We start from the raw sequence: 26,494 nt of genomic DNA, 5'->3' as shown, positions 1-26,494 counted from the left end.
ACTATAGCTCAGCATTCAACACCATAGTACCCTCCAAGCTCATTATTATGGTCGAGGCCCTGGGTCTGAACCCCGCCCTGTGCAACTGGGTCCTGGACTTCTTGACTGGCCGCCCCATCTCTGTTCCCTGTGGGGCTGACAGAGTGTATTTGAGTTTCAGTGTAGTTTAGCAACATGTATTCATTCAATAATTTATTAATTCATTTAACTTTCATTTAACCAGTAAAATAACATTGTGCCTTGTTTTTATGGGTTCAAAATGTCTGTTTCTCCCTGAGTATCAGTGTTACACAGATTTGTGGCAGAAAGAGGCCTTGATCAGACAGGGAATCCAGACTGGTAGAAAGAGGCCTTGATCAGACAGGGAATCCAGACTGGTAGAAAGAGGCCTTGATCAGACAGGGAATCCAGACTGGTAGAAAGAGGCCTTGATCAGACAGGGAATCCAGACTGGTAGAAAGAGGCCTTGATCAGACAGGGAATCCAGACTGGTAGAAAGAGGCCTTGATCAGACAGGGAATCCAGACTGGTAGAAAGAGGCCTTGATCAGACAGGGAATCCAGACTGGTAGAAAGAGGCCTTGATCAGACAGGGAATCCAGACTGGTAGAAAGAGGCCTTGATCAGACAGGGAATCCAGACTGGTAGAAAGAGGCCTTGGTCAGACAGGGCTCAAAGGTATTTTCCTCGATTCCTTGAGTCCTCTCACTTTGCCTCCTTCTCAAAACATCAAGGAGAGCATTAAAGGAGCGGCCACCTCAGATCTTCTCCACCAACGCTCTACTTTTCCCTCTGATGTTTTGGGAATGAGACAGGTAGAATTTTGAGAAGGTGACGGGAAAGAGGAGACAAGCAATCACAGATAATACTTTAGAGATCCACCCACAGTGAAGCGTAGTAGCGTACGTCTATCACAAACGACCCCTGCATCCTCCTTGTGGCAACAGTCGGTCAACCCCCAGCCTTTGAAAGGACAGCTGGACAGGGACTTCTCGGTTCCTTTGCAGTCCATATCATCCAACCAGATTGAACCCAATCCTTGGATACACAAAACAGAAGATTAACAAGGAGCAAGCAGAATCATGTGCAGAAATCACTAAGGACTTAACATACCCACACAGTCGGGAAGAGGGCATGACAGCGCCTTTTCCCACACAGTCGGGAAGAGAGCATGACAGCACCTTTTCCCCCACAGGAGGCTAAAAAGATTTGGCATGGGCCCTCAGATCCTCAAACAGTTTTACAGCTGCTCCATCTTGACTGGCTGCATCACTGCTTGGTAGGGCAAATGCACCGTCCCTCGACTGCAAAGCGCTACAGAGGGTGTTGAGGACAGCCCAGTACATCACTGGGGATGAGCTCCCTGCTATCCAGGACCTCTCTATCAGGCGTGTCAGAGGAAGGCCCGGAAAATGCCAAAGACTCCAGCCACCCAAGCCATAGACGGTTCACTCTTCTACCATCCAGCAAACGGTACCGGAGCACCGCCTCTCGGATCAACAGGCTCCGAGACAGCTTCTACCCCCAACCCATAAGACTGCTAAATAGCCATACGATTGCTAAATAATATAGTTAATTAAATGGTTCCCTGGATTATCTGCACGGACCCTATCTTGCACTGACTCTACTCACAAGACTATACATTATTACATTATATACACACTATATGCACACTCATTCACACACAATGACATACACATACACTTTAACACTCATCATATGCTCCTGCTACTCTGTTCTTTATTTTACTCTTATTATTATCTATCCTGATGCCAAGTCACTTTACCCTGCCTTCATGTACATATCTACCTCAAATACCTTATTATTATCTATCCTGATGCCTAGTCACTTTACCCTGCCTTCATGTACATATCTACCTCAAATACCTTATTATTATCTATCCTGATGCCTAGTCATTTTACCCTGCCTTCATGTACATATCTACCTCAAATACCATATTATTATCTATCCTGATGCCTAGTCACTTTACCCTGCCTTCATGTACATATCTACCTCAAATACCTTATTATTATCTATCCTGATGCCTAGTCACTTTACCCTGCCTTCATGTACATATCTACCTCAAATACCATATTATTATCTATCCTGATGCTTAGTCACTTTACCCTGCCTTCATGTACATATCTACCTCAAATACCTTATTATTATCTATTCTGATGCCTAGTCACTTTACCCTGCCTTCATGTACATATCTACCTCAAATACCTTATTATTATCTATCATGATGCTTAGTCACTTTACCCTGCCTTCATGTACATATCTACCTCAAATACCTTATTATTATCTATCCTGATGCCTAGTCACTTTACCCTGCCTTCATGTACATATCTACCTCAAATACCTTATTATTATCTATCCTGATGCCTAGTCACTTTACCCTGCCTTCATGTACATATCTACCTCAAATACCATATTATTATCTATCCTGATGCTTAGTCACTTTACCCTGCCTTCATGTACATATCTACCTCAAATACCTTATTATCTATCCTGATGCCTAGTCACTTTACCCTGCCTTCATTTACATATCTACCTCAAATACCTCGTACCTCTGCACATTGATCTGGTACTGGTACTCCCTGTATATAGCTCCACCCTACATGGTTGGGGAGGGCTCGTAAGCAAGCATGTCATAGTAAAGTCTACACCTGTTGTATTCGGCTCATGTGACAAATCAAATTTGATTTGAAATATGCAAAAAAATACTAATTGACTCTTTCTTCTGCTGCTTCCTGCCATTCCCACAAATCACTCCCTATTTGAACTTGCTCCCTCCAAGTATCCCACATTTCTTGTGATCATATTGCTAACATCTATCCAATCCCCTCATATCTAGTCCCTAGGGCAGGGGTATTCAACTCTTACCCTATGAGGTCCAGAGCCTGCTGGTTTCTATTCTACTTGATAAATAATTGCACCACCTGGTGTTCCAGGTCTAAATCAGTCCCTGAACAATGAATAAAAGCAGTAGAACTGGCTTCGAGGTTCAGAGTTGAGTTTGAGGGCCCTAGGGGGTAGAGGGATGATTTGGGATCCAGAGTTAGTGGCTTACTTATTGTTTACACTGCCTCCTGGTGGCAAACACATGTAAGGACACACCAGGGTCATATTCATTAGATGCACCACGAATTAAAATGTTTCAACATGTTGTGCAACAGAAAATTAAAAGGAAGATTTTTATTGTGCAAGGTCAGATGATACCTCAACATTTCACTGCATTTTAGTCAATTTTCTTCCATTTTGTAACTAGTGAATATGACCCAGGTGGTCCCTCCCTGTTTCAGTCCATTTTCTTCCATTTTGTGACTAGTGAATATGACCCAGGTGGAGTCTCCCTGTTTCAGTCCATTTTCTTCCATTTGGTGCCTAATTAACAGGACCATTGTACGATTCTTACCCTCTCCATATGTCCATCAAGTAAAAGCAGATGAGTGGAGGCTGCTGAGGGGACGACAGCGCATAACAATCACCCGTCTTCAACCCAATTAAGATGGTTTGGGATGAGTTCGACCGCAGAGTGAAGGAAACACAGCCAACAAGTGCTAAGCATATGTGGGAACTCCTTCAAGACTATTGGAAAAGCATTCCTCATAAAGCTGGTTGAGAGAATGCCAAGAGTGTGCAAAGCTGTCATCAAGGCAAAGGTTGTCTATCTTGAAGAATCTCAAATTTAAAATAGATTTTGATTTGTTTAACACTTTTTTGGTTATTGCATGATTCCGTATGTGTTATGTCCTAGTTGTGATGTCTTCACTATTATTCTACAATGTAGAAAATAGTAAAAAATAAAGAAAAACCCTTGAGTAGATGTGTCCAAACTGTTGACTGGTAGTGTAGATAGAGGAATTTCTACCTGTGCCATTACAGCACCTTTGACAGCATGGGCAGCGCCATTAGGGCGATCTCCATTTTAAAGTCTACACAAAAATCACCATGCCTTAGCAATGTATCCAATAAAAATCAAACGAGTTTTGTGAAATACCTGCCTTAAGTAAGTCAACTGTGTCATACAGTCTACAATGCTATTTCCACTCCATACATTGTATTGATAAGGAATCCTAGCACATTTTGTTGATATCCTGTACTTAAAGTAAATGTAAAGTAAATGCACAACAGACAATCAAGTATATCTAATCGCGCCGGGGGAACGGTCGCATTTTCTGCTTGAGAGAGGGTCTCGAGACCTCATGTGTCCATAGCTAAACTGCTACAGGTAGTCATAGGCCTCGATTATGCCCCCCACCCTTGACCGTGTGCACAGAAGTATACAATCTGCACCAAAGAATGGGGAGTCGCCCAGACCCATAGTAGATAAACTCCACTACCTTCAGGAGAAGGAGGATGTCTTCCGTAAGGCAGCGCGAGCTGCTCCCATCACCCACAACGGCCAGAATATTCACATTTACCCGGACTACACGGGTGCAGTCAGTAACAAGAGGTCAGCCTTCAACGAGGTGAGGGGGCTCCTACCCCGTCTGGACACCAAGTACGGCATTCTTTAACCAGCTGTACTGAAGATCACTACTCCCTCCGGCGAGCAGAAGACATTCTTAGACCCAACCAAGGCCAAAGAATACATTGTCGCGCACCTACATCCAACGTTGTACAGGCGACATAATACTAACTAGCCATTGTGGGCTCATACTGTGACCCTGCACTAGCCGTGCTAACGCGGCCAAGGACCAACTAGTGAATTCATATCTTGATTTGAAACGAGCATCCACCCTGCTGCCAAAAAAATGACAATTGTTCATCCAGTAACTTAAAGTTATGAACAATGATGGTATGTATAGGGTGACATGTTCTCACAAGGACAATATAGTTTGAATAGTATTTTATTTACAGTACATGCCACAATGAGCTTTTATCAACTAACTGCGACTGTACAGCCACGTAATAATTAGCCTAGTCGCTACCTAAAGCTAGCCACTGAGCTCTCATGCCTTAATAGGATACCCTACTAACATACTGTGAGCATGTTTAATACATACAAGTGTATACTCCCAAATTACCATGTGTATTATTCTTTACTATTTGACTGGTTGGTCCGCCCTGGTGCTTGGTGGCGGATGGCACGGGTTTGCAGGTTGTATAGCCGAGCGAACAGTGCAGCTCTGCAGGACAGGTATTAATTCCCAAGCTTGTGCCAGTCAATTTTCAGTGTTCTGGCTTGTTAGGATGTTCAACAGAGGGTTATATTTATACAAATGTTCAATTTTACTGGGTTTGTTTTCCTATTTAATTAAATGTGTTTTGAGTGTGTGTGTGTGTGTTTTGAGTGTGTGTGTGTGTGTGTGTGTGTGTGTGTGTGTGTGTGTGTGTGTGTGTGTGTGTGTGTGTGTGTGTGTGTGTGTGTGTGTGTGTGTGTGTGTGTGTGTGTGTGTGTGTGTGTGTGTGTACAGTTGAAGTCAGAAGTTTACATACATCTTAGCCAAATACATTTAAACCCAGTTTTTCACAATTCCTGACATTTAATCGTAGTAAAAATTCTCTGTCTTAGGTCAGTTAGGATCACCACTTCATTTTAAGAATGTGAAATGTCAGAATAATAGTAGAAGTAATTATTATCTCAGCTTTTATTTCTTTCATCACATTACCAGTGAGTCAGAAGTTTACATACAGTCAATTAGAATTTGGTAGCTTTGCCTTTAAATTGTTTAACTTGGGTCAAACGTTTCGGGTAGCCTTCATCAAGCTTCCCACAATAAGTTGGGTGAATTTTGGCCCATTCCTCCATGACAGAGCAGGTATAACTGAGTCAGGTTTGTAGGTCTTCTTGCTCGCACATGCTATTTCATTTCTGCCCACAAATTTTCTATAGGATTGAGGTCAGGGCTTTGTGATGGCCACTCCAATACCTTGACTTTGTTGTCCTTAAGCCCTTTTGCCACAACTTTGGAAGTATGCTTGTAGTCATTGTCTATTTGGAAGACCCAAGCTTTAACTTCCTGACTGGTGTCTTGATGTTGCTTCAATATATCCACATCATTTTCCTCCTCATGATGGCATCTATTTTTGGAAGTGCACCAGTCCCTCCTGCAGCAAAGCACCCCCACAACATGATGCTGCCACCCCCGTGCTTCCCGGTTGGGATGGTGTTCTTCGCCTTGCAAGCCTCCCTCTTTTTCCTCCAAACATAACAATGGTCATTATGGCCAAACAGTTCTATTTTGGTTTCATCAGACCAGAGGACATTTCTCCAAAAAGTACGATCTTTGTCCCCATGTGCAGTTGCAAACCGTAGTCTGGCTTATTTTATGGCAGTTCTTCCTTGCTGAGCGGTCTTTCAGGTTATGTCGACATAGGACTCGTTTTACTGTGGATATAGATACCTTGTACCTGTTTCCTCCAGCATCTTCACAAGGTCCTTTGATGTTCTTCTGGGATTGATTTGCACTCTTCGCACCAAAGTACGTTCATCTCTAGGAGACAGAACGTGTCTTATTCCTGAGCGGTTTGACGGTCATGGTGTTTATACTTGCGTACTATTGTTTGTACAGATGAACGTGGTACCTTCAGGCGTTTGGAAATTGCTCCGAAAGATGAATCAGACTTGTGGAGGTCTACAATTTTCTTCTGAGGTCTTGGCTGATTTCTTTTGATTTTCCCATGATGTCAAGCAGAGGCACTGAGTTTGAAAGTAGCCTTGAAATACATCCACAGGTACACCTCCAATTGACTCAAATGATGTCAATTAGCCTATCAGAAGTGTCTAAAGCATGACATCATTTTCTGGAATTTTCCAAGCAGTTTAAAGGCAACTTAGTGTATGTAAACTTCTGACCCACTGGAATTGTGATATAGTAAATTATAAGTGAAATAATCTGTCTGTAAATAATTGTTGGAAAAATGACTTGTGTCATGCACAAAGTAGATGTCCTAACTGACTTGCCAAAACTATAGTTTGTTAACAATAAATTTGTGGAGTGGTTGAAAAACGAGTTTTAATGACTCCAACCTAAGGGTAAACTTTGGACTTCAACTGTATCTAAGGGGCCAAATGATTTAATACACAGCGTATGACAACAAACAGTGCATCAAACGCTTATCGGAGCTATCTCAACTCATTCTAGATGTGGACAACAGATATGCCTGTTCTCCGACTCCTTAACTCTACAAAGAGAGACTGCTACACCAATCGGATTTGACAATCTTTCCACCAAACAAACGGAGCAGCTTCTGTTTAAGTCGAGGCAAAAATTCTATGGAGACGGAGAGAAAGCTGTCAAGTTGTTATCTCACCAGCTTTGACAATGCACTGCTAACAGCACCATACCTGACATCTGTGCTGCAGCTGATTTAACTTCTACCAATCCCAAAGAAATCAACAATCAATTTCAAGCAATTCTATTCTGCTCTTTACTCATCAGAGACTCTTCCTGACACATCTAGTATGCATGCATTTCTAGACAATCTGGACATCCCCTGTCTCAATTCAGGTGAACTCATATGCTCCAGGACACTTTACCCTATGTCAATCCATTGAAGGTCTGACCTTTATGAAAATAGAATGTTTTTTGAAGGAATATAGAAAAGCAGAATGTCTATTATAACAAATGTTATGTTTTACTGGTGGTTTTGGAGTAAATCTATTTTGATACACCCTGAGTCTTTTATTTGGGGCGTTTGGGAATCATACAAAATCAACATAGACATTAACCTCGAAGAAGATGGGCATTTGTCTACATTAGGTAACTATCACATCAACTTTTAGATCAGGATTTAGAGTTAGTCATTGTTTTTATCATGTCAAAGTTTGACGAGATTAGGCTTGACCTAATCCTTGATATACAGTGCCTTCAGAAAGTATTCACACCCCTTGAATTGTTCCACATTTAGTTGTGTTACAAAGTGGGATTAAAATGGATTTAGTTGTCATTTTTTGTCAATGATCTACACAAAATACTCTGTAATGTCAAAGTGGGGAAAAAGGAAGATTTTGATTAGATAAGTATTCAAACCCTGAGTCAATCAATACATGTTAGAATCACCTTTGGTAGCGATTACAGCAGTGAGTCTTTCTGGTAAGTCAATAAGAGCTTTGCAAACATGGATTGTATAATAGGTGCCCATTATTCCTTAAAACATTCTTCAAGGTCTGTCAAGTTAGTTGTTGATCATTGCTAGACATCCATTTTCATGTCTTGCCAGAGATTTTCAAGCCGATTTAAGTCAAAACTGTAAGTAGGCCACTCACGAACATTTAATGGTGTCTTAATAAGCAACTCCATTGTATATTTGGCCTAATGTTTTAAGTTATTGTCCTCCTGAAAGATGAATTTGTCTGCCAGTGTCTGTTGGAAAGCAGACAGGACCAAGTTTTCCACTAGGATTTTGCCTGTGCTTAGGATTTTGCCTGTGCTATTCAGTTTATTTTTATCCTAAAAAAACTCCCTCGTCCTTGCCGATGGCAAGCATGCCCATAACATGATGCAGTCACCACCATGCTTGAAAATATGAAGTGGTACTCAGTGTTGTGTTGGTAACTACAATGTTGTTGATCCATACTCAGTTTTGTACTATCTCCTATTAAAGCCATTAACTTAGGGCTCGGCATCCCGCTAGCGGGACAACTTCCCGTGAAACTGGAGGGTGCGCAATTCAAATAAATAATCATAAAAATTATGGATATTAAACATTTAGGTACATACAAGTGTCTTATATCGGTTGAAAGCCTAAATTCTTGTTAATCTAACTGCACTGTCCGAATTACAGTAGCCATTACAGCGAAAGCATACCATGCGATTGTTTGAAGACAGCACCCCACATGAAAATATTTTTCCACTGGCACAGGTTTCATAAATTCACAAATAGCGATTAAATATTCACTTACTTTTTGAAAATATTCCTCTGATTTGAAATCCAAAGGGTCCCAGCTATAACATGTAGTGTCGTTTTGTTATAAATATAAATCCTTCTTTATATCCCAAAAAGTCAGTTGGCCCCATCGATTTGAGTAATCCACTTGTTCAACATGTAGAGAAAGGAATCCAAAAATCTACCGTTAAACTTTGTTAAAACAAGTCAAAATATGTTTCTATTGACTCCTCAGATACCCTAAAATGTAATCAAACTATAATATTTCTTACGGAAGGAAGTATGTTCAATAGGAAACCGATATTAGCAGGTGCGTCTTGTCTTCATCGCTCGCCCAAACACGAATTTCCAAGAGTGTGTCCTTCTACTAAAACTCATATTTCTTATTTGTTTTGGAAGTTTCAAGCCTGAAACCTTGAACATAGACTGCTGACACCCTGTGGAAGCCATATGAATTGCATCCTGGGAGCTAGAATTCATTATGCCCCTATACCTTCCATTGTAAGAGCATGGGCTCTCAAAAAAAGAAAATCTGGTTGGTATTTCTTTGGATTTTTGCCTACCATATATATTGTGTTATAGTATCCGACATTATTTTAACATTTCCACAAACATCAAAGTGTTTTCCTTCCAATGGTACCAATTATATGCATATCCTGGCTTCAGGGCCTGAGCAACAGGCAGTTTACTTTGGGCCCGTCAGTCAGGCTGAAATTGAGAAAAAAGGACCCTAGCCCTATATACACTGCTCAAAAAAATAAAGGGAACACTTAAACAACACAATGTAACTCCAAGTCTATCACACTTCTGTGAAATCAAACTGTCCACTTAGGAAGCAACACTGATTGACAATACATTTCACATGCTGTTGTGCAAATGGAATAGACAACAGGTGGAAATTATAGGCAATTAGCAAGACACCCCCAATAAAGGAGTGGTTCTGCAGGTGGTGACCACAGACCACTTCTCAGTTCCTATGCTTCCTGGCTGATGTTTTGGTCACTTTTGAATGCTGGCTGTGTTTTCACTGTAGTGGTAGCATGAGACGGAGTCTACAACCCACACAAGTGGCTCAGGTAGTGCAGCTCATCCAGGATGGCACATCAATGCGAGCTGTGGCAAGAAGGTTTGCTGTGTCTGTCAGCGTAGTGTCCAGAGCATGGAGGCGCTACCAGGATACAGGCCAGTACATCAGGAGACGTGGAGGAGGCCGTAGGAGGGCAACAACCCAGCAGCAGGACCGCTACCTCCGCCTTTGTGCAAGGAGGATCAGGAGGAGCACTGCCAGAGGTCTGCAAAATGACCTCCAGCAGGCCACAAATGTGCATGTGTCTGCTCAAACGGTCAGAAACAGACTCCATGAGGGTGGTATGAGGGCCCGACATCCACAGGTGGGGGTTGTGCTTACAGCCCAACACCGTGCAGGACGTTTGACATTTGCCAGAGAACACCAAGATTGGCAAATTCGCCACTGGCGCCCTGTGCTCTTCACAGATGAAAGCAGGTTCACACTGAGCATGTGACAGATGTGACAGAGTCTGGAGACGCCGTGGAGAACGTTCTGCTGCCGGCAACATCCTCCAGAATGACCGGTTTGGCGGTGGGTCAGTCATGGTGTGGGGTGGCATTTCTTTGGGGTGCCGCACAGCCCTCCATGTGCTCGCCAGAGGTAGCCTGACTGCCATTAGGTACCGAGATGAGATCCTCAGACCCCTTGTGAGACCATATGCTGGTGCGGTTGGCCCTGGGTTAATCCTAATGCAAGACAATGCTAGACCTCATGTGGCTGGAGTGTGTCAGCAGTTCCTGCAAGAGGAAGGCATTGATGCTATGGACTGGCCCGCCCGTTCCCCAGACCTGAATCCAATTGAGCACATCTGGGACATTATGTCTCGCTCCATCCACCAAAGCCACGTTGAACCACAGACTGTCCAGGAGATGGCGGATGCTTTAGTCAAGGTCTGGGAGGAGATCCCTCAGGAGACCATCCGCCACCTCATCAGGAGCATGCCCAGGCGTTGTAGGGAGGTCATACAGGCACGTGGAGTTCACACACACTACTGAGCCTCATTTTGACTTGTTTTAAGGACATTACATCAAAGTTGGATCAGCCTGTAGTGTCGTTTTCCACTTTAATTTTGAGTGTGACTCCAAATCCAGACCTCCATGGGTTGATAAATTTGATTTCCATTGATAATTTTTGTGTGATTTTGTTGTCAGCACATTCAACTATGTAAAGAAAAAAAGTATTTAATAAGAATATTTCATTCATTCAGATCTAGGATGTGTTATTTTAGTGTTCTCTTTATTTTTTTGAGCAGTGTATATATATATATAATATATATTATTTTAAACTCTGTAAATGTTTTAAAGTCACCATTGGCCTCATGGTGAAATCCCTGAGCGATTTCCTTCCTTTCCGGCAACTGAGGATGCCTGTATCTTTGTAGTGACTTGATGTATTGATACACAATACAAAGTGTAATTAATAACTTCACCATGCTTAAAGGGATATTCAATGTCTGCTTTAAAAAAAATCCATCTACCAATAGGTGCCCTTCTTTGCGAGGCATTGGCAAATCTCCCTGGTCTTTGTCGTTGAATCTGTGCTTGAAATGCACTGCTCGACTGTGGGACCTTACAGGTAATTGTATGTGTTCGGTATAGAGATGGAGTAGTCATTCAAAAATCATTTTAACACCATTATTGCATGCAGAGTTAGCCCATGCAACTAATTATTGTTATTTAGGCTTGCCATAACAAAGGGGTTGCAAACTTTTCATTTTTTATTAATTTGGTAAACATTTCTGAAAACATAATTGGTATTGTGTGTAGATCAGAGACAAAACACATCTAAATTGTATCTGTAACACAACAAAATGTTGAAGAAGTCAAGGGGTGTGAATACTTTCTGAAGGCACTGTATCTTGGTACCGTCAGTCTTTTATCTATGGGGGTTGGGCAATTGCAGTGCCAGCTCCAGGCATAAGTGACATAAGCGGTTGCGTAGACCCCCCAAAAAACTTAGTCGGGGTCTCAACTTACAAGGTCCAGGTTGAAAATTTGGTTGTGCATCAGCAGTTTTTCTTAGTCACTGACAGTCACTCAATTAGCCATGTCAGCTAACAATTTGTAGATTTTTAAGTTAGTTTATCCAGTTATCTAAACTTGTAGTAATCATGGCCGAATACTGACCAGGCACGCAGGGCACACGCCCAGAGGCCCTGACTTCCAGGGGGCCCCCATTGATTTTGTTAGTCACTCTCAGATATCATTTTAACATGGCAAAATCTGTAGAATTGCTGGAAATGTGTTATAAAATTGCAACATTTCCTCCCTGCCCCATGGCAAAATGTGTAGAACTGAATAAAACTTGCTTTAAAGCTGCAATATGTAATTTCTGGGGCGAACCAATAAAACTAGCATAGAAATGTGTTCTAGATCTGTCATTCTCATTGAATGCAAGTTTAAGAGGCAGTAGATCTGCAATATGTAACTTTTTGGGCGACCTGACAAAATTCACATAGAAATGTTTTACAGATATGTCATTCTCAATGAACGGAAGTTTAAGAGGAGGTAGATCTGTTCTATGTGCGTTATTTCTATGCTTTAGTTTTTGCGGCTTTTACTTTCGGTTTTGTACACCAGCTGAAAATACAATATTTTTGCTTATGGAAAAAAATTCACAGCGGTTTAGATGGTAAAATGATTTTCTACACAATACTCGCTTATTTTGTCACATGTTATGACTTTCTCACTCACACAACCTGTGCAACCAGCAGCACCTTTGTGATCGGGTTAACGTTTATTGTCATGAATCTTGTCCTCAAGGCAGAACTGAGCGATTTCCGCTAGATGTCCCAGCTGCAAAGTCCAAAGAGTTTGGCTATATCGTACAAATGAATGGGAAAAAAGTTCTTTAAGGTTCGGCATTAAGTTTAGCAGTGAGGTTTACGGTTAGGTTTACGGTTAGGGTTAGGTTTAGGTTTCAAATCTGATTTTATGATTTTGTGGCTGTGACCGCTTGTGCCCACTCTGCCTAGCTGCCTCCAGGGCAAGATTCATGACAAGAAATGCTAACCAGACCCCCTGTGATTTTACAAGAAACGAAACATAGAGAATCCATTTGCAGAAGTGCAGTTTCCATTACATTAGCAACAACTTCCACCCTAGTGGCTAATAAACTGTATAATTTCATAAGGGATTGTAAAAGAACCACGACACATACAGCAAGACACAAGAGGTAAGACATTTGAAAATCAGAATGACATCTCTGGAAAAGCCTAATTAACTATTGTCCTCATTGATGCATAAACAATACTGTTTGATTGTAAAAGATATACTTGATTGTCTCTTACATTGTCTCTTACATAGATATACTTGATTGTCTCTTGTACACATACGTTTACTTTGTATAGAAAATGGACTGCGTTAAAAATCAACAAAATGTGATATGATTTCTTATCAATACAATGTATGGAGTGGAATAGCACAGTGCATTGTAGACTGTATGACTCAGTTGTCTTATTGAATGCAGGTATTTGACATGAAGCATTAGATTTTTAGCAGATACAGCACTGCTTGTAGTTTTGTCTAGAATACATTTTTGCTACTTTAGTACAAAAAAAATGTAATGTAATTGTAAGTCATGTATTGCATCAGCTAAAACTAATAATGGTGGTTGTTATTGTTGGGGAAGATGGTATAATATATAACGTTAACGTTAGACATTAAAGCTTCATGCCAATGGTTTTGCTCATGGACGTTGTGAGGTGGGAATATTTCACCATGAAACACAGAGAATCTCACTGCGGATAACAGTGGGAGGCCGTCCCTTCTCTTGCTAGAACAAAAGCGATACCTACCGTGCCGACCCGGTAGCGACGAACCTGACGTTTCTACTTGTCGAATCGAATCGCAATGATTGTCAGTCAGTGTCAAAACAACTTTGGCAAATCTCGTCAGTGTCAAACAACTTGACGTTGAGCCAATCAGAGAGCAAAAACCAAACCAATAATTACATACTTATTTTATTTATTTAATAAACAAAAGCAATGCCCCTGTGTGAAAAAATAATAACTGGTTGTGTCACCTTTACCTGCAATGACTCCAACCAAACGCTTCCTGTAGTTGTTGATCAGTCTCTCACGTTGCTGTGGAGGAATTTTGGCTCACTCTTCCATGCAGAATTTATTTATTATTTATTTAACCTTTATTTAACTAGGTAAGTCAGTTAAAAACAAATTCTTATTTACAATGACGGCCTACACTGGCCAAACCCGGACGCCGCTGGGCCAATTGTGCGCCGCCTTATGGGACTCCCAATCACGGCAGGTTGGGATACAGCCCGGGATCAAACACTGCGATGCAGTGCCTTAGACACTCAGGATGGCAAATTTTTCTATTGCTTATCTGTTTGTCAGTTTTCCAAGCTGGCTGGTGAAAATGCAGAATCGTGGAATCACTCTGTGGCTGCTGTTGCTTCTCCATGTCCCTGGACTAGACTCTGCAACATGGAATCTATTCAGTGAGTTCCATTTAGCCTGGTTTGTACTGTGTTGTTAACTCCTACTGTCATTGTCATGCCAAAGGCCATGGCCATACAGCACAAACAGATCTGGGACCAGGGTAAGTTCAGTTGGACAATGAAATCTCATATTCTCCTATCACTTCATCACAATTAAGTCATGTTAGTTTGAGAATGACAATAACCTGATGTTTTTATAGTAGACTTTCCAATGAATCAGGAATATTGTAGGGGGTGGGTCCCAAAGACCCTCCCCATGATTGATTAATTGGATGTTAAGATTCATATGTTTTGCTGCAGGCCTTATAATAAGATACTGTTGCTATGTGTCTAAGAACTCTGCCACTATACGTTGCACAAGCCATCTATATTAGTCTTTGTGGTTAAGCCCTGGCTGTTGTGAGAGTGTGCTTGCAGGCTAGTGTGCTTGCAGGCCAAACCGAAAGTAGATAAAGAGAAGTAACCACTGTCTGGTTTTGACATTTTTATCTTGTGTGACAGTGCACAATTCTAATAAATTCAGAGAAGCTACTGTACTAAGGTAACCTCAGCTTATTGATACACACATACATTGACGTAGGTGATCACACCACTAGGGAGTGATCACATGTATATAATCAGCTGTGCCCTTAGGTGGGGTGCAGAACTTACTCTGAAACATGCATGCTGTGTTTTCGTGGTCAACAATTGTCTGCAATTGCATTAAATAAAGGTTTGATTGATTTACTTATAGAAGATATTGTCTGACTGCTGATTTCACCAATAAGCCAAAGATTGACAAGGGACAAGGAACCTACCCTGACAATAGGCCAATCATGTTTGTGTTCTCCTCAAGTTCCTGTTTGCAAAACACAAACAAGTTGGTTCATGCTTTGTACTGCAGCCTAATAGAAATGTAAGCTAACAGCGTAGCTGCATAAATCCCTTGTCAGTTGAAGCTCATCAGTCCAATTTTTAAACTGACTAACTTGAAATCCTCACCCTCTCTGTGCTCACAGGTAAGTCCTCGACAGAGCCCACACAGGAGGGCGAGGTGAGGCTGGTGGGGGGTAAGCATGACTCAGAGGGTCGAGTGGAGGTGTACCACGAGGGGAAATGGGGGACCGTCTGTGACGATGGCTGGGACCTGGCCGAGGCTCAGGTGGTGTGTCGTCAGCTGAAGTTCCCTGGTGTTGTATCTGCTGTCACTGGAGGGACTTATGGAGAGGGTGAGTATCTTACAAGGGTCATATTTCATTAGGCACCAAATGGAAGAAAATGGACTGAAACAGGGAGGGACCACCTGGGTCGTATGCACTAGGCACAAAATGGAAGACAATGGACTGAAACAGGGAGGGAATACCTGGGTCGTATGCACTAGGCACAAAATGGAAGACAATGGACTGAAACAGGGAGGGAATACCTGGGTCGTATGCACTCGGCACAACATGGAAGAATAAAACAGTGCGAAACAGAGTCAAATGGGTAGGCAATATCAGATCTTGTGCAATAAGGAAAGCTCATTTTCAAATCAGATCAAATTTTATTGGTCACATGCACATTATTAGTAGATGTTATTGCGGGTGTGGCGAAATGCTTGTGCTTCTAGCTCCAACAGTTCAATAATATTTAACTAGTAATTACACAACATATACCCAATACACACAAATGTAAGTAGGAACGAATTAAGACTACATATATAAGGACAAGCGATATCAGAGCGGAACGGACTAAAATACAGTAGAATAGTATAGAAAACAGTATATACATATGAGATGAGTAATGCAAGATATGTAAACATTAGGTGATTGAGATAACGTAGAATAGTATAGAATACAGTATATACATATGAGATGAGTAATGTAAGATATGTAACCATTAAGTGACTAAGATACCGTAGAATAGTATAGAATACAGTATATACATATGAGATGAGTAATGTAAGATATGTAACCATTATTAAAGTGACTAGTGTTCCATTCCTTAAAGTAGCCAATGATTTCTAGTCTATGGCTATAGGCAGCAGCCTCTAATGTGTTAGTGATGGCTGTTTAACAGTCTGATGGCCTTGAGATAGAAGTTGTTTTTCAGTCTCTCGGTCCCAGCTTTGATGCACCTGTACTGACCTCTCCTTCTGGATGATAGCGGGGTGATCATGCAGTGGTTCGGGTGGTTGATGTCCTTGATGATCTTTTTAGCCTTCCTGTGACATCAGGTGCTGTAGGTGTCCTGGAGGGTGGGTAGTTTGCCCCCGGTAATGCGTTGGGCAGACCGCACCACCCTCTGGAGAGCCTACAGCACCCGATGTAGTTGCCGAACCAGGCAGTGATACAGCCTGACAGGAAGCTTTCAATTGTGCATCTGTAAATATTTATGAGGGTTTTAGGTGACAAGCCAAATTTCTTTAGCCTCCTGAGGTTGAAGAGGCTCTGTTGTGCCTTCTTCACTACACCGTCTGTGTGGGTGGTCCATTTCAGTTTGTCAGTGATGTGTACGCCAAGAAACTTTAAGTTTTCCACCTTTTCCACTGCGGTCCTGTCGATGTAGATGGGGGGGTGCACCCTCTGCTGTTTCTTGAAGTCAACAAAAATCATCTCCTTTGTTTTGTTGACTTTGAGTGAGAGGTTGTTTTCCAGGCACCACACTCCCAGAGCCCTCACCACCTCCCTGTAGGCTCTCGTCATCGTTGGTAATCAAGCCTTCTGCTGTTGTGTCATCTGAAAACTTGATGATTGAGTTGGAGACATGCTTGGCCACGCAGTCATGGGTGAACAGGGAGGACAGGCGGGGCGGGGGGCTGAGCATGAACCCTTGTGGGGCCCCAGTGATGAGGATCAGCGGAGTGGAGGTGATGTTTCCTACCTTCACCACCTTGGGGCGGCCAGTCAAGAAGTCCAGGACCCAGTTGCACAAGTTGGGGTTCAGACCCAGGGCCTCAAGCTTAATGATGAGCTTGGAGAGTACTATGGTGTTGAATGCTGAGCTATAGTCAATAAACAGCATTCTTACATAGGTATTCCTCTTGTCCAGATGGGATAGGGCAGTGTGCAGAGTGATGGCGATTGCATCGTTTGTGGATCTATTGGGGCGGTAAGCACATTTTAAGTGGGTTTAGGGTGGCAGGTAAGGTAGAGGTCATATGATCCTTGACTAGTCTCTCAAAGCACTTCATGATGACAGAGGTGAGTGCTACGGGGCGATAGTCATTAAGTTCAGTTACCTTTGCCTTCTTGGGTACAGGAACAATGGTGGCCATCTTGAAGCATGTGGGGACAGCAGACTGGGATAGGGAGAGATTGAATATGCCCGTAAACACACCAGCCAACTGTTCTGCACATGCTCTGAGGACACGACTAGGGATACAGTCTGGACCGGCAGCCTTGCGAGGGTTAACACGTTTACATGTTTTACACACGTCGGCCACGGAGAAGGTGGGCCCACAGTCCTTCATGTTCTGTCAGCAAAACAATTTGAAACCTTTTGCTACAGTTTGCCTGATGAATATGACTCGTTGCATGAGTTTGCCACCAGGACGCAGTTGAAAAAATAAGTATTAATAGCATTGTCAATAACTCTGAATCCCAAATCAAACCTCAGCAACCCCCTAGCGACTTTGTAAAAGTATGAGAGGGTTGAATAAGCGTTAGCAATATGACAACAAGGAATTTGGGAATCTTGGAGGGAGCAAGTTCAAATAGGTAGTGATTTGTGGGAATGGCAGACAGCACCAGCAGAAAGAGTCAACTAACTTAATTTAATAAACCACAATATAATATTTTGCTTATTTCTGCACATGATTCTGCTTGCTTCTTGTTTATCCTCTGTTTTGTATCCAAGGATCGGGTTCAATCTGGTTGGATGATATGGACTGCAAAGGAACCGAGAAGTCCCTGTCCAGCTGTCCTTTCAAGGGCTGGGCGTTGACCGACTGTTCCCACAAGGAGGACGCAGGGGTCGTTTGTGAGAGAGGTACGCTACTACACTGTGGGTGAATCTCAATAGTATTTCCCCTGATTCCTTGGCTCCTCTCTTCTCCTCTCTCCTTCTGAAAAGTCTCTACGCCTCCTCAAACATCAGAGAGATTCTCTCTGATGTTTTTAGGAGGTGAGTTGAGAGGATGCAAGGAATTGAGGAAAATACTTTTCAGATTTACTCTGTGTGTCTGCAGCCCCTGTCTGACCAAAGGTTATGGAAGAAACAGACATTTTAACCCATAACAACTACACAAGGTTCTTTTCCTGGTTAAATAAAGGAATGAATGAATGAATGAATGAATACATGTTCTTAAACTTCACCAAAACTAAAATACACACGATCAGCCCTACACATTCCTACTAATCATGTACAGTCCTAATCACGTGTATTCCTCATACTGTACAGGCACAGATTTGACCAGTGACACAGCACATTTCCTGGACCACAGTCTGGGCCTGTCAGATGAACTGGGCGAGCTGTTTGACCGTGGGGATGACTGTGACTTCCTCATTGCAATCCAGAGCCCAACAGGGAACGGAGATGGGGAGGGGAAGTTGGAAGTGGAGGAGAGGAACATATGCACCCACAAACTGATCCTCTCTCTCTACCCACACTTCAACATCACCAACGGGTCCAGTAACCTCTCCCTAGAGATTAGCCAAGCCTGCAGCCCCTGTGTCACCAGCTTCATCAGGTACTAGTCTATGACCCTTAACAGGTGCTATTTAGATACACTGTATGTTTATTGGTTAAATACATACACAAGAATCCAAATGTGTCAGATGATTTTAGACCTCAAAAGTAGTCTGTCGAGATGAATCTACGTCTCCTTGCATCAACTGTGTAGATCCAGGGTGATGGTGCCTTACTTAAAATACAGTTTTTCTCGAGGTCCAACACCACAAGCTGAAGTTCCTTTTTAGCTATGGTATCTCCTAAATTTTTTGAATCCAAGTGAATTTATTTAAATGTCCTTGCTCTGGTTCTCTAGGTACCTTTACACCCGCAAGATCGACGTGACCGTCTCCTCGGCCCAGTGCCTCCACAAGCTGGCCTCAATGTTTGGGGTTAAACGGCTGATGCAGGACACCGGCAGGCTCTTCACCGTACTCCTCCCTGAGGACCCCTCCTTCTACACCCAGGTCTCCCTGTACCAGTACTCCGTCCAGACCGGGGACCTGCTGCTTCAGGAGAACTGCCTCCAGTACCTGGCCTGGAACTGCGAGGCTCTGATCAACTCCCCGGCCTGGAGCGACCTCTCCATAGACTTACTGATGGCCCTCTTAGCGCGGTCTGACCTAGTGGTACCGGATGAGGGGTTCCTTCTGCAAGCGCTGGAAAGTTGGATCATAGAGAAGGGTGACTCCACTGGCACCGAGAGCCAGGCGGCCCTGTTAGGCCACATCCGCTTCCCGATGATCCCTGCCGAGAAGCTCTACGACCTGCAGTTCACCTCAGACCTCTACAGGAGCCACGAGAAGCTCTATCGTGTCAGCATGCTCAGAGGCTTCCAGTTCAACGCCTTGTCGTTCGACACTCTGAGGAAGCACAAAAGCAGCGAGAGTGAAGAAGAGCATGATTACCATCCCAGGATCTACACTGCTGAGCCATGGAGCGTCACCGTCAACTCAACCAACAAAGAGCCACCACGCCAAGATATGCGATATGATTACAACAGTCGCTACAATAACTACCAACATTATTACCCCACGCCAGAAAATAGCAAGTCATTCACAACACCAAACCACAATAGTGTGATTTACCAGACCAAGGACACCAACCCCATCAGTTGGTCAGCAAGAGTCTTTAAGAACCAACGAGAATGTTCCAGGTGTATTTCCTTCCCCACTGCCAGGCTCTCTCTCCAAAGCAGCCTCAGCCAAAACCAGACCAACAGTGTTCGCTTCAGCAACCGACTGCTCCTAACATGCGAGGGCAGGTATGTCTTTCACGTCCAGGACTTCAAGAACGACATGGCCCAGATCCCTTCTAACATCAGTCTGGCCCTGTCCTACCCCTGTCCTGAAGGCCAGTATGACTTTCGCTTTGTGGTGAGACCAGAATACATCTGATAGCACTGCCTGGCACAGATGCAACAATGCTCCTAACACACATCCACAAATCTAATAATTACGTAAGTCCCTGTTGCCAATCAATTACTAATTTCTTATATATACAAGAGTTTGAAACTATGGTAATGTAGTTTTAGAAATATGTGTTTGATTTTATCATAACCCTTTGTTGATTTGCTGAAAGCATATCAACATGTAGCACTGTTCTTACTTAAGCATTAAGCAAAAACTCTAACATCTATGCTTGCACTTGAATAAAGGCATTTGAACATGCAGGGATGTGGATTATGTTTTTTCCCCCAAATGACAGCTGTTGATTCCCATAGAAATAGCTAGAGGACTCTTGTGCCCAAAAGCCTGTTTTGCCATGGAAGACTGTCACCATTTTGAAGTTGTCTACTGGGTGGGTGGTACTTCATATGGGTTAAAGACGGATCACATAATTCCAATCGGGTCACCAGGAGGGATCAGCCAATGAATTATAGTTGTGAGCGAACATTCCATAACTGCAGGTGGTAGTGAATCGCCAACCTTGCCTTTATATCTGTTCAAACCACGCACTGCATGTGGCAGTATGCACCCTTTCAGTTTGTTTGCCAACTCATAGAAATAGTAGAAGAAGAACATTGTCTACTTCAAAATGAAGATGGCCTCAATGGCGCTTCCCATGCTCTCACAGACGCCATAATAGGACAGATTCAAAGATCCCATGTCTATCTAGGTCTACTGTGCTTCTCTGTATAGCACTTACCCTCCTCTAAAAGCCCACATGAACCATGTCAATCTAGGTCTACTGTGCTTCTCTGTATAGTACTTACCCTCCTCTAAAAGCCCACATGAACCATGTCTATCTAGGTCTACTGTGCTTCTCTGTATAGTACTTACCCTCCTCTAAAAGCCCACATGAACCATGTCTATCTAGGTCTACTGTGCTTCTCTGTATAGTACTTACCCTCCTCTAAAAGCCCACATGAACCATGTCTATCTAGGTCTACTGTGCTTCTCTGTATAGTACTTACCGTTCTCTAAAAGCCCACATGAACCATGTCTATCTAGGTCTACTGTGCTTCTCTGTATAGTACTTACCCTCCTCTAAAAGCCCACATGAACCATGTCTATCTAGGTCTACTGTGCTTCTCTGCATAGTACTTACCCTCCTCTAAAAGCCCACATGAACCATGTCTATTATTCCTCCACTAGATGGGGTCATTCCTTCAATCATATTCAGTTGTAAATACTCCTTATGGAGGCTGAATTGGGTTAAACGGTATGAGTTCCTCTTTGGCCAAACTACTCTCTGACCTCTCTGAGACTTTACTCATATTTTCAGGCAAGTGACCATAATCTTTGAGAAACCATAAAATACTGCTGACTTGGCCGATGGGAAAGTGCTTTTCATACCTGAAAGTAAATCTCTGGATAGGGTATGACATGGTGATGAATCAGTTTTAAAACAGTTTTATATGGCTTATGAGGAGAACATAGTTGTTCTAATCAGGGTACATAGTTTTAAAGTCCTGGAAAAACTCCTGGCCCTATTCGAGAGGATGAAAACCCTGTCAAACTGCAGCAACCTTCAAATCAAGCTTTATTTGGTCGTGTACATCGATTTGCAGCGAAATGCTTCGGTTTTCTAGCTCCAAAAGTGTGGTAATATCTAGAAATTAAAAAACAATACACAAATAATCCAAAAAGTAAAACAATGAATAATTATCAGAACAAGCAATATCAGAGTCTGAAATATAGACAGTCTGGACAGTAAATGCATAGAAAAGGTGTGTTCAGCAGTAGTTGTAGTAAAACCTTGTACTTGTTCATATGAATTATATTTTAAAAAGGGGGGTTTCGGTTACACAGACAACTGTGATTAGACAATAGAACTAACAGGACTGAGCTTGCTTTAGGCAGGGTTGCATCATGTAGGCCCATGGATGGAAACGGCCAGTGCCCCAAATCCTTAAATTCCATCCATGTGAAGGCCTATATACATTTGTAATTAAAAAGTGACAGGTCCATTAACACAGTCTAGCCTATGTCATCACTATTCACACAAGACAAATACATTATCTTAGGCTATAAATACATAATGTTCCCACTTTGTTTCCCCTGGCCAGATGAGACAGGGTCCACAGAGACCATGACTTAACCATAGAGTATCATTAGCTTCTTTAAAAAAAAATATCTCTGCATTGTTTCAAATTACAAGTGCGTAGGCCATGCCTATTTTATTGGGAAGACCGAAATTGTGTTAGCACGCGTGGCAATATAAATACTTGATTATTTAGTTGTGGCTGTCAGTGAAAAGCAACTAAAATATGTGTCTAGATAACGTGTTTTGAGTATAATTTAAAATATTGAGATGAAGGGGAGGGGTGTGTGGCGAAGATATGGCGCGATTCAGTCCAGACTGCATGCACTCATCTCTCCAGAATGTGCTCAACTCTCCCTACAATTCTTGCACTTTCATTGTTTCATTGTGTGAATTGTTTGCCCTTTGTTCATTTTGATAAATTCTCCATTACATATGTACCAGTAGGCCCAGTAATTGTACTGTTAATACCCATCGTTTGGTTACATAGATTTATGTTAATGCAGGTATTAATTACATTCATTTACCGTTCTCACTCTCCGAGTGGAAACATTATTTGCAGAGTTCAACCTGCTACACTTTATTTCATAACCATCATTTACGAGTTTTGTCATTTTTTTCATGTACCTTTGTTTGGAGCTCTCCATGTGCGCAATGAGCATGTGTCTGGTTTCCCTGTCCAGATAATGTTGAGTGAGCGCGCACCTGAGCGTGCATAAAAGTAAACCTAACTGACCTGCTGTGGGCAAATGTAGGAAATTGCCCGTTAGGGGATATCGGAATTTTGATTGTCTTAATAATTCACCACGTCCACCACTAATAAGCTGAGCTTCTCAGTATTTGTTTCTTCACCTCACACGGTAGACCTGAGTCAACGAAGTCTGTTTAAAAAAAACTCCATTACAAATAATAATAGTTCATCACAGTATTTGAAAAATCTTTCCAACACCCGATAATCACAGAGCCTCGACGTGAAAGAGCAAAATATCATGATCTGATTGTCACGATCGTCATAATAAGTGGGTGAGAGAGCACCAAGGCGCAGCGGGAAATGAAGACATCTTCTTTTATTGGAGATAAAACAAAACGAACACTATACATAAACAGAAACAAAACAACCATGAAGCTACAAACGTTAGTGCACAGACAAGCTACAAACGTTAGTGCACAGACAAGCTACAAACGTTCAACATAGACAATTACCCACAAATGCATGATGCCCATGGCTGCCTTAAATATGGCTCCCAATCAGAGACAAATGAAAGACATCTGTCTCTGATTGAGAACCACTCAGGCAACCATAGACATACCTAGACACATTCACTCAACCATAGACATACCTAGACACATTCACTCAACCATAGACATACCTAGAAACATTCACTCAACACAAACTCATACACTACACCCAACACCCCCTTTACCATATAACCACCCAAAACGACAAAACACAAACATTCCCCATGTCACACCCTGACCTACCTAAAAATAATAATGAAAACAAAGAATACTAAGGCCAGGGTGTGACACTGATGATCCCATATCTCCAGTGGAAACGACATTTAAAAAAAGCTGTCTGTCAAGAGCTCACTGGTTCAGAATAGGTTTATTCTAGTTGATACAATGTTGACAGTTCACTAGCAACAGCTTCGGCCCAGACCCAGTTGATTGATTTGATAGCTTACAATGTTGCAGTTAACCAGCGATGGCTCAAGTCAAGACAGATAGAAAGGGGGGCAGACAGGCAGAGAAGATTGATTAATGTGATTGAAAGAACCTGCATTTTCATCAGGATATTTTCTTCTGTTTTTACTTGTTGGGTTTAGGAATATATATTTTACTTAGTTGAAGATGGAAGTTACAGTATAGGCCTAATTCTGCATTGGCCTATAGGCTATCTATGAGTTCCATGAGTTAATTTATTTAGCCACCAATGAATGGATCACGGTGTATCAATGTGTCCATATGGCAGAGGCTGGTACTCTTGCATTAGATGAATTTTAATTCAGATTTTTATGATTAACCAAGTAAAAAACATTGAGAAAAACAAAAAGGTTATTATTGAAATGAAACTGTTCAACGGAATGCTGTTATAAAAATAATCAACTGGTCGGCAGATCGGTAGAAATAGTAGGATAAGTTGTAAGCTTCCCCAAAATTGAAACTGACAAGCTGCCTATGGTCTTTACTCTTAAACCCATTAAAAATGTGTGCCTGCATATAGAAATCAAATGCCCTTCCAACTGATTCCTTCTAGCGCTGGCCCTGCCACAACTTTATGGGAATGGTGCAGGATACCCAGCTAGCACATAACGTTCTGAGAACCATATGTTTCTTAGGTGGGAATTTCAGTACTTCCGCATAACGTTTCCTACAGGTTTGCTCATGGTTCTATTTAAAGTAATGTTCTCCGATTGTTCAGGGAACATTAAGAAACAACGTTCTTCTGTGGGAATTGCAGTACTTCAACATAACATTTCCTACAGGTTTCCTCATGGTTCTATATAAAGTCATGTTCTCAGCACATTTAGAAAACTTTCTATAAAAACCACAAGAAAACATTTGTAACGCTCAAAGAACGTTCTAAGAATGTTATTTAAAAACATGTACATTCTGTTCTCAGCGTCAACAAAACTGTATCTATCCTGTGTGTGTGTTCAGGTGTATTGCCCGCACCCACTAATTGTCCACACCTGATCTTAATGAGTGCTTTTTTCCTTTGAAATGGGGTCTGTTTGAATATACTAAAATGAACGGCTTTGTATGAGTTAAAAATACATGGCATGCTAGCTCCATCCTGGTGGTGCAGTGGACTAATTCCATGGATAGAGAACAGAGCATGTGAGCAGAGCTGGAGCGTTCTCAGTTCTGACTGAAGCGCAGAGCAAGTTGCTCAAAGGCTGGAGCATTGGCCTTCTCGCCGCCTCCAATTTCGCTCCAGTACCACTCCAGTACCGCTCACTTCACGAGCTCAGTGCATGCCTGGCCCAGAATGCATTTGTAGGCTACTTGTCTGCTGCTTTAGCCCCTTGCTTTAGCTACTGTCATGGAGTTCACTAAATATTTTCATAAAGAAACACAAATGTGTGAAATCAAGGTGACTTACAAAGATGAGGACCAAGAGCAAGAGAGGGAGTGTGGTGATGTAGTGTCCACAACTAAAGAAGAGAGGGAGTGTCGTGATGTAGTGTCCACAACTAAAGAAGAGAGGGAGTGCAGTGATGTAGTGTCCACAACTAAAGAAGAGAGGGAGTGCAGTGATGTAGTGTCCACAACTAAAGAAGAGAGGGAGTGCAGTGATGTAGTGTCCACAACTAAAGAAGAGAGGGAGTGTCGTGATGTAGTGTCCACAACTAAAGAAGAGAGGGAGTGTGGTGATGTAGTGTCCACAACTAAAGAAGAGAGGGAGTGCGGTGATGTAGTGTCCACAACTAAAGAAGAGAGGGAGTGCGGTGATGTAGTGTCCACAACTAAAGAAGAGAGGGAGTGTGGTGATGTAGTGTCCACAACTAAAGAAGAGAGGGAGTGCGGTGATGTAGTGTCCACAACTAAAGAAGAGAGGGAGTGCGGTGATGTAGTGTCCACAACTAAAGAAGAGAGGGCATGTCGTGATGTAGTGTCCACAACTAAAGAAGAGAGGGAGTGCGGTGATGTAGTGTCCACAACTAAAGAAGAGAGGGAGTGTGGTGATGTAGTGTCCACAACTAAAGAAGAGGGAGTGTGGTGATGTAGTATCCACAACTAAAGAAGAGAGGGAGTGTGGTGATGTAGTGTCCACAACTAAAGAGGAGAGGGAGTGTGATGATGTAGTGTCCACAACTAAAGAAGAGAGGGAGTGCGGTGATGTAGTGTCCATGACTACAGAAGAGAGGGAGTGTGGTGATGTTGTGTCCACAACTAAAGAAGAGAGGGAGTGCGGTGATGTGGTGTCCACAACTAAAGAAGAGAGGGAGTGCGGTGATGTAGTGTCCACAACTAAAGAAGAGAGGGAGTGCGGTGATGTGGTGTCCACAAC

At 42.4% G+C, this 26,494-nt stretch overlaps 1 protein-coding gene across 1 annotated transcript; it reads left to right on the top strand.

Annotated features, from left to right (window-relative positions):
* Positions 1–12,933: 12,933 nt before the first annotated feature.
* On the top strand, positions 12,934–20,663 carry LOC129833770 (galectin-3-binding protein A-like). The gene is made up of 6 exons (XM_055898571.1): positions 12,934–13,080; positions 14,261–14,364; positions 15,363–15,572; positions 18,181–18,312; positions 18,724–19,012; positions 19,310–20,663. Exons 2-6 carry the CDS (start codon positions 14,283–14,285, stop codon positions 20,388–20,390), a joined length of 1,794 nt encoding a protein of 597 aa, XP_055754546.1. The 5' UTR covers positions 12,934–13,080; positions 14,261–14,282; the 3' UTR covers positions 20,391–20,663.
* The last annotated feature ends 5,831 nt before the right edge of the window (positions 20,664–26,494 follow it).

The sequence above is a fragment of the Salvelinus fontinalis genome, chromosome 34 (genome assembly GCF_029448725.1).
Source record: "Salvelinus fontinalis isolate EN_2023a chromosome 34, ASM2944872v1, whole genome shotgun sequence".
In the NCBI taxonomy this organism is placed as follows: Eukaryota; Metazoa; Chordata; class Actinopteri; order Salmoniformes; family Salmonidae; genus Salvelinus; species Salvelinus fontinalis.
Note: the sequence above shows the minus strand (reverse complement) of the source record. Positions and strands in the feature narration are given on the sequence as shown.